This window comes from Penaeus japonicus, unplaced genomic scaffold, assembly GCF_977035675.1.
Source record: "Penaeus japonicus unplaced genomic scaffold, GWHDUDI00000001_assembly GWHDUDI00000032, whole genome shotgun sequence".
NCBI lineage: Eukaryota > Metazoa > Arthropoda > Malacostraca > Decapoda > Penaeidae > Penaeus > Penaeus japonicus.
Window position 1 is genome coordinate 19,910,185 of NW_028234434.1, and position 10,000 is coordinate 19,920,184.

General features: G+C 34.2%; 1 protein-coding gene across 15 annotated transcripts in view; it reads right to left on the minus strand.

Annotated features, from left to right (window-relative positions):
• The window catches only part of Pfrx (6-phosphofructo-2-kinase/fructose-2,6-biphosphatase), a 30,647-nt gene that overhangs the window by 11,856 nt on the left and 8,791 nt on the right, over window positions 1–10,000 (minus strand). For 4 of the 15 annotated variants that reach the window (XM_043006507.2, XM_086556380.1, XM_043006503.2 and 1 more), the window contains 4 exons: window positions 7,936–8,114; window positions 4,862–4,987; window positions 4,577–4,740; window positions 3,516–3,650 (listed from right to left, as the gene is read on the minus strand). In XM_043006507.2, coding sequence (XP_042862441.1) covers window positions 3,516–3,650; window positions 4,577–4,740; window positions 4,862–4,987; window positions 7,936–8,114 — 604 coding nt within the window. Of the gene's footprint in view, window positions 1–1,681; window positions 1,757–3,515; window positions 3,651–4,576; window positions 4,741–4,861; window positions 4,988–5,115; window positions 5,348–7,935; window positions 8,115–9,492; window positions 9,629–10,000 lie in introns of those variants that run through there. The other 11 variants (XM_043006502.2, XM_043006501.2, XM_043006505.2 and 8 more) reach the window with 6 other exon arrangements.

A 10,000-nucleotide genomic window follows, 5' to 3' on the forward strand; every position in this document is an offset into this window, starting at 1 on the left:
CATCATAATGATATCTTTATCCTTATCTCATCATTATTATCACCTTACTTGATTATTTGATCACCTAAACTGTTATAAATGGTATCACCAACATTAATATAACTTTTTTTTATAATTATTAATATTAGTAATATTCCTATTACTATTTTTATATAATTACTATTATTATCACTGTTGTTACTATTATTATCCTCCTCATTTTAGTAATGACTACCAATACCATTACCATTATCAGTAATATTATCACTATTCTCGGTAGTATCATTAACATTTATACTTACATTATTATTAACATTTTATCTGACATATCTATTGCAACTATCCATTTTGCCCCCATTTATCCCCATTTATTCCATATAAATTTCAAACAAAATACATTGCTTTGATAAAATAACAATACTGCTATTTGAAGGCACTTTTTTATATTGTATTCAGGTGACTGGTGTTTACACTATTACAAATACTGCTTAGGAATCAAAACTGGAATGATGTAAGATATTCTAAATTTTGGTCTACAGAAAATATCCAGTGGCTTCACAAATGCAAAGAAATAACATCATATGCAAATAAAAATGTAAGTACTTACAGGTACCTTTACTTCTCAATGTACAATGACTAGTGTGAAGAATGGTATATGAGTCTTCTATTTGTGTCAAATGCTTCATTTTCTCTTAACTTTCTTTGAGACTCTATGCCGCAAAGAGGCAGCAGTAGAGTTTGAAGCTTAAATATTCTTTGTGTTATTTGACTTTGCTAGTTGGATATAAAAAAAAAGAAGAAACAAAAAGTGTAAAACTCAGTATACTACCTTACTTAATTCTGTCAGTGGTCATAGCACTTTGCAAATATAGATTTTTTATCTATTTACAAAACCAAATGATATACTGTAATGCAAAAGACAGTTTTGCAAACACTGTTACAGTGTTTCAGTATCTTAATAACTTGAGTCACTTTCATCACCACTTAAATCTACAGTATTTTGATTCATACATTTTATTTATAAGTAATCAAATGTATGGATTCTACTTCCTTGCCGTTGCAATCTTGAGTGCATGTGCAATCTCGCCTCCACCCAAAAAAAAAAGAAGGAAGCAGTGCACTTTTGTCTGATAGTAAAACAACAGTGTAGTAGTAAAATTCTTTTCCATCACCCGCACTCCATCAAACTTCAGTAACATAAAGCGACCAGATTTATCCCATGAAGCACATAGAGGAAAACTGAATTTGCAATAAACAGCTACTGTGGACAGCCACTTACAGATATTACTCAAAGGTACAAGTCAAAATTGGCAGAGTTGAAAATGAATAATTTTGGTGTAGAATTTAAATGGAAATGCTGTTAATCTTCTGATTTAGGGTTTGGGATGACCCTAATAGAGCATGACTAATTTCAAAGCTTGCAATCAATTTTTCTATAGGATTAATATGTACTGGAAAAAAATGGAAGGTAATTCTGAAAAATTATCATGATTTTCTCTAATGAAAATATACACTATGTACCTCCATGATTGAAAAAAGAAAATAATGTCAATCATACAAACAAAATATGGACCCTTTACTTCCACCAGTAGTGTACGGTCCAATCTTCCTTAGCCACAACCAATGCAATTCTCAAATTTGTTAAAGCCAAGCAAAACTTCTTATATTGTAAAATAAGAACCAATCAATCCTGTATACAAACTTGAGAGCAAGGATGCCCAGGAGGTCTACTACAACGTGGCGACCTGGGATAGTCTGGACCGTTGATCTTCACATCCTGTGCAAGCAAGCAAATTCAATAAAAGTAGGCCATTTTCATTTTCACTTCATTAAGCTGAGAGAAAACAAAATGACAGACCGAACAAAAAGGTACCATAGCACTTTTTTGTCTATGCATCTATGACAAAGAACTGACAAAAAAGGTACAGGTACATCATTTTATTTGCTCTAAACTAGCCTTGTGTTTTTATTATCTTTCTTTTTCTTTTTTACTTACCTATCACATGTACACATATATTACTGTGCAGTATTAAGGGTTTTTGTAACACCAGATGCCAAGAGCAATGTCTGTAACATTGTTACATAGCTTGTGATGGGTTTGTAAGCTTGACAGTGAAGTATACTGTATAGTATACTATATATTCAGAAACTCTGGCAAGCAGAGAGTGTGCATATGAGGGATAGTTTATGGCTGGAGAGATAAAACTGTTGTTTTATCTAAGGATGTCTATGAGGTGATAGGTGATGGGTGGTTATAAAAAACACCTTATACTTATTTCTATAAGAAATAATGTTTCTGTAGGCCCAAATAATGAGTAACAATATTATCCCAGCAAATATCTACTGTGTACAAAAATAAATATTTTGAAGTCTTTGAAGGTAACTAAATATGCACTATCAACAACAATCATTATCAATAAAAAATACTAATAATTCTTTTATGTTTATATAATCTTACTTTTAAGTGACTATTGCCCACCTATAAAGCATGGAAAAGTATCTCCTCATTTACAAAATAACAATGATTTGTAATAATTTGCAATACACACACTTCTTCAGATACAGTACAAGGGAAAGATGTATTAGCTTCTATACCTATATGCTACTATTCTACATATGTGTATGTGTATTTGTATATGTATATATATATATATATATATATATATATATATATATATATATATAATATATATATATATATATATATATATATATATGTATGTGTATATGTGTATGAATATGTGTATGGATATGTGTATGGATATGTGTATGGATATGTGTATGTGTATGTGTATGTGTAAGTCTATGTGCATGTGCATGTGCATGTGCATGTGTATGTGTGCATGTGTATACCTGAATGTGTATATGAGTATGTGTATATGGGTATGCATATGTGTGTATGTGTGTGTGCATATGTGCATTTCATAAAAAATTGTATAACTGTAAGTGTACTTGTAAATGCTTGTGCATTTAAATATGCCTATGCATCTATATAAAAATACTGCTAGTAGAGCAAAAGAAAAGAAAAAAAGAAAAAAAAAAAAGATGAGTTTACTTCAATACTACAAGATCCAGCACAGGTAAAATGACAGTAAGTAGCAAAAAACATATGAACAAAGAAAGCTGAAGGAATCATACAAATACTGTCATTTACCCCTGCATTCATCATAATCAGGATGCTTAGCAAAGGATGATGATTACTTCAAAATAAAATCTTTTCAAAATCAGGCAGTGGTTAATAGGCTGCAGACATAAGTATTACATGCTAAAACAGGACAAGAAGCTCACTCTAATGATCTGCTTTGCATCTATTTCATAAAAAAAGAGACGCAAAGCTAAGACAAAACAATTACCTTGCTCAAACAGGTAATTGTAGCTTCTCGGAGAAATGAGGACGGTCTTGTAGACATAATATCTACAAGACAAACTACCCGTACTACAGCTACCATAACGTGTCTCTGTAAACCCAATAACCAGTACCTCTGTACATCTACATCTTGCATAATTAAACAAGTCAAAACTGAAATCAGTCTTACCCTTATATTTGCTTCGATGATGGAAGGATCATCACAAATTGACTCTACATAGAATAGCTTGTACTCCATTTTCTCCACTATGATATTGTATATCAATCGCCGACGATGCATTGTTGTATTGGTAGCATCAAATACCTGAAATTGAAAATAACAAATATGGTTGAAGAGCAATAGATAATGTAGCCATTCAAGTTATCGTTATCATCATTAAAGTACAATTATCATTATCTTATTACTACTGTTGTTATCACTGCTGTGGCTGTTATTGTTGTTTCTACCAGCATTATTATCCTCCGTTTATCATGATCATTTTGCCTCATTCAGTTCATAATTTTTCTTTTTAATTCTTCAACATTGATAAACAAATATGAAATAACATGAAGGGAGGGACACAAATGAAAACAGTATGAGATGAAAATAAAATAAAAACAAGAATATTGAACAATACATGTGGATAAAACAGAGTTTAGTCATAACTTTAGTCAAAAATATATATGTATCTCACCAAAGATTCAAAACTGAAAAAGTGTTGCTTTCATGTGATGTGATAAAGAATCAAAATCACTGAACTTAATGACTTCAATATGTACTATCAGTGTAGTAGTTAAGTGCACTATCATCATGTAATCCAACTTCATGTAATCTCATATTCCATTACTATCACAAAGTCCAGCCACATATCATGAGGAACTGTAAGAAGCCCAGTTAAAACTTAGCCATGTTCATTGAGAAGTGGTGTTAGCAAGAATGGCACTACAAGGCCCATATGGCTACTTAGATCTGAGTCTGAACTTCTGTTTTCAGATTCATATGGATACTTAGATCTGTATCTGGACCCCTGTTTTTCAGATTCTACTTTCAATTATAGTTCAGCTTACCATTCTCGTATAGTCCATGCTATCTAAACTTTAAAACTAATCTTATGATCAATAAAAAGTCCATCTTATTCCACCTTATTTCCACCTGTAGTCCAGCTCACTGCTTATGATTTGCAACAGCTGTTATAAATAATATAATGAAATGCATTCATACTCCAGCTTATAGAGAGATATAATACTTACGGCAACTTCTCCCCCACTGTTATCGAGCCAGTCACAAACATCATCCAGGGCGTCCATAGCGCACCGTTCCCTAAGAGCCATTGCTTCTTCATTGTCCGAGCGGAAGAAATTATGGTTCTTGTACATGTGGGTGGCACGTCGACGATACTCGCCCAGGTTGAATACTATAGGGGATAAAAGTCACAGAGAGAATCAACATCCTGGTGATTCATTCAGCAACTTTATGATCAGGAGGGACAATAATATCATTCTCAGCATTACAATGACCTTTTGAGATGTTCCTACCTTTTGTTTTTATGCCGATCCAGTTGAGGTACCTAGTCAGCTTCTTGGCCATGTAGGTTTTTCCTCTCGCAGGCAGACCCACCATAACAATTACGTGTGGTGTATTGACATAATTGGCACGCTCTCCTAAGGCAGAGGGAGAAAAATTAGAGGTTTATTATTAGAGGTTTTGGAGATGATAGGCATAACCATTATTGAAGAAAAGTGAAAAAGAACTTTTTTAAAAATCATGACAGCAGCATAATTCAACCCACCATTTGGGAGACAAGTTGAGCGGTAGCTAAGTCTCCTGTGGCGAAACATCTTGATAATTACTATTACCTATTGAACACTTAAGTCAACCTTCTTTTCTAAGTATCACACACAGATGAAATGTCACCCATAAAAATTTATTCAAATAAATGAAATAATCTCTTAATATTGAGTATCATGCACATGAATGTGCTTCCTACACGTCCACGTTGTACAGAGCAATACAGTTCTATAAAAAGATACAAATTCACACCATGATATCAGAGTTCCAAGGTGCTCAATAATATTTTCTCTTTCTTTAATGTATATATAAACTTGACCATCTTAGGCAATAATCATATGAAAAAAAAACTATCAAACATACAGTGAAATATATATATATATAACTTTATTGTAGCATATGATTCCCTATTGAAACCAGCAACAATCTAAATAATAATAAGCACATATGGCAACTGCAAGTGAATGTGCATTTTTTCTATTTCTTTTTTTATAAGTATAAAAAGATATGGCTTGTTAGTAGGTCAATGGCAAGAGTATATCTATCCACAGTAGCCCTTAAGGATGAAGAGCCCACACATATAACATAGGTAATTCAACCTGGGAGTAGGTACTTGTCGTTATCACTTTAGTCTGACCTTGAGATTGTGTTGCCAGTAATGTGCATTAAAAACTGAATTCCAAACAGAAGTATCCTCTTTAGGTCATTGTTATAAGAAGTATAGACAAACAAGAATATGAATGACATATTTTAGATTCAGTTACATGGACTACATCCTAATCATATAAGGATATGAAACTGGAAAGCACTGGAAAATCATTGGCAGAAGAACATCTGTCAACTCAAGCACGGAAACTGTACTTGGCTAAGATAAGGCAATATACAGCTTCTATTTGTGGGATCATCAAATTCTATCCCTTGTATAGGTTAAAAAACAATGGATTTCTTCTTTATCATGGGTATAGTAAGGCAAGTATAAGACAAAATGTACTGTGTATGTTGTTCTATTTCCAAATGTGGCTGCAAAGTGATTATGACTGAATATGTAATTTAATGACTCTCTTTACATCTGCCAATAGCTTATGACTCGTAAACAGATTTTAAATTAATTACAGTTGCCAATCTGGATTTCAATTTTCAGTTTAAATTTATTCTTTATATAATTTCATAGTTTTCAACTGTAACTTTAACATTATTAACCATTAACATTCTATGGTTTCAAAAGAATACTTCTACATCAAACATGCATTCTCACAAACAAATGCTCACACACACACACACACACACACACACACACACACACACACACACACACACACACACACACACACACACACACACACACACACACACACACACACACACACACGCACACACACACACACACACACACACATGTGAAGGTTGCCTTTACACCTCACTAAACCTGAAATACAACTTCTATTTTTGCTTTAGCAGTGACAAAAGGGCACCTCACTGGAACCTGTTTTGTGGGTAAGCTTACATAATTTTTTCCAAGGGTTTTACACTATAACACTCTTAAGGAACCCTGCAATCTAACAAAAAGCTAACTCACACAAAATAATTACTCAATATTATCTTCCTTTGTACTAACATGATGTCCAGTCATTTGTGGAATTCCTTGCACCATTATGATACACTTCAAAGAGACTGTATAAAAAGCCATAGATATTAGAATCAGAACTATCAGTATTCTTACTTTTAAAATTGTTAAAACAAAAAACGTTTCTTAACCCCTAAAGAACAGCAAGTTCAGAGCTCCATGTGCACACAAGACGTGAAAAACATGTTTTTTATTTTTTTTGCTTACATGGGTATCTAAGTTCAAATTGTTCTAAATTAGTTATCTATAATATCAATAATTGGGGAGTGATTATCATTTAAATCAGAAATCTGAAGTCTGAGTAAAATGAATAGTTGTTTTATAATTTTAGCATGATAAGTTTACACTGCAAATATGAGATGTGAGTTCCACGTGTGTGCGTGTGTGTATGTGTGTGCATGTATGTATGTGTGTGTGTGTGTGTGTGTGTGTGTGTGTGTGTGTGTGTGTGTGTGTGTGTGTGTGTGTGTGTGTGTGTGTGTGTGTGTGTGTGTGTGTGTGTGTGTGTGTGTGTGTGTGTGTGTGTGTGTGTGTGTGTGTGTGTGTGTGTGTGTGTGTGTGTGCGTGCGTGCGTGCGTGCGTGCGTGCGTGCGTGTGTGTATGTGGGTCTATATGTGTGTGTGTGTGTGTGTGTGTGTGTGTGTGTGTGTGTGTGTGTGTGTGTGTGTGTGTGTGTGTGTGTGTGTGTGTGTGTGTGTGTGTGTGTGTGTGTGCGTGTGTGCGTGTGTGCGTGTGTGCGTGTGTATGTGTGTATGTGTGTATGTATGTATATATGTATATATGTATATATGTATATATGTATATATGTATGTATGTATGTATGTATGTATGTATGTATGTATGTATGTATGTATGTATGCGTGTGCATGTGCGTGTACATGTGCGTGTGTAAGCACGTGTGTGCGCGAGTGCGTGTGCCTGAGTGCGTGTGCCTGCGTATGTGCCTATACATGTGCAGGTGTAGGTGTGCCTATCAGTGTTGGGGTGCATGTGCATGTGCGTGTGTATATTTGTGTGCATAAGTGTGTATGTGAACATGCAAGCATGGACTGTTTGTGTGTTGTGTAAATGTTTTTGTGAGTATATTCATATCAATACCTGCATGAATGTGTGATTTGCACACCTGTGTCATCTGTTATATTTTGTGTACATGCAATTCCTGTACAGATGAAAAAAAAAGAGTAAAAGAGAACTTACCTCGAATAGGAAAAGGCTTCGTCTTAGTAAGAAGGCTCGTAGACATGGAAGAGCTTGCAGACATTCCATTCTCCTCAGGCCACGCTGCATTCATGCCCATGCTGCCACTCAGGGATCCGGCGACCCCACTTCCACGGCCACACACACATCCCGGGATATCCATGGCTTGTGGACGTCTCCTGAGGTAACAGGAAGTTGAATCATGTTAATATCACATTATCACATAAACATGATCAAATGAATACTATTATATTAATGCTAAATAAGTTCATTCTAAATACTGCTATATAATTCTAAATAAAATGAAAACATAAATCTTTTACATTTTCAGTTGTCTTTTAATTTTTGTTTAGAACTGTTTCTGCTTACCATAACATAATAGAATTTTATAAGGCTAATTGTTCCCACCCCTTTCTGTGCAATCAATAATGAAAAAAAAATAAAATAAAACATATGAACTCAGATGAACTCAGGGCATCATATGATTCAAGTTAAATAATAATTAAAAACATGAAAAAAATTGTACAGCCTGACATATGGTTTCCAATTTGATGCTTTACTGCCTGAGCCTTGCCTTGCACTCCATAAGTATATAGAATAAAAGACATGGTGAGATAACAATTGGGAATACAGAACATTAAGGTTAACAAGAACATTAAACCTTTATTCTTAGTTTAAAATAATAATTCCTTCATCTTTATTTCCTTCCTATTACTATCTATTAGTTTCCCACAATGGATCTAAAAGTTCACAATTCTATCATCATCTTGTATCTGATACTGAGATTAATTTGATTGTAATTCTTATCTTTTTAAATCTGACAGGTTCTAAGTCTATGACAGTTCACTTTTACTTCTTTGAACAAAGGTATCTTAAAGGGACACTATCTGGGTGACACTCCTTTGACAGTTCACTTGTCATTGCATGACAACATAGTTATAAAACAGAATTGAACTTAAATATGAAATAGACTAACAGATCAAAATATATTTGGACTGGTCATGTTGTAAGAACATTACTGGATACCTGTCATGTAACATTTGTAAATGGCTATTCATAGAATTATATGAAAATCAATTACAGTGACATTAGGTTTAGAGTAGGTTGGAAATAAACTATCACAAAATGAATGCACTAAATTGAGAAACTTTCAGACCTTCTGAGGTAACAAGGCCATTCCCAAGACCCTAAACTGTTATCTCTGGAAATTATAAATATTTTCTGCATTAAGGATCTTGGTATGATATCAAAGTAAGAATTTCATTGATAACTGCAAAATTAAGAGCATCATTCAAATTACGAACAATGCATATTTAGCACTAGCGTATGTTCTGTCCTTTATAGATACTACTTGTTGTTATCAAGAGTACCCTTTAACATACATATACTGATCTAAATGTATTATGAAGCCGACAGTCGCTCCCTTAACGCTCGCACATGCTGAATCTACCGGCGAATTAACCCCGAGAGAAATATCATGCAATCCTGATTCAGGCACCAAAAAAGCATATAAATATCCCACATTCGTGCAATACTTTATGCATATGCTTCCCTTACCACCTACGGAGGGCTGTCTGAATATCCTAAGCAGACTCAAGGTAGCATCCTATTCAAATGGAATAAGAAGAAAGAGACATAAGAGGAAGTGAATGGTGATGCTAGATCGACCAGCTGAGACTGTTTGTTTACATCTGCAGCTGCGCGTGAATCGTGTCTAGAACGTATTCAAGATCCCCGGTCGCGTATGGATTTCGGTCTATTAAACACTAAACATTTTTTACTATGATAGTAGTCTCTGAGTTTACACTACGATACACTACGACGAATGCAGTCGAAGGCTTCTTTTGACCACACATCAACAATGTACTTTGATGATAAGTCTCCCTTAGTGAAATAAGTCATTGCTAACGTAGCATTGTAATTATTGCTTCATCATTTAACCAGGGACGTGTGCAGGTTGGGAAGATGCTTCACCTTTTTCCTTCCTCTCAAAAGTGGCTTTTCAGCAAAAATCAGGGAATAAACCGCACATATGTATATATATATATATATATATATATATATA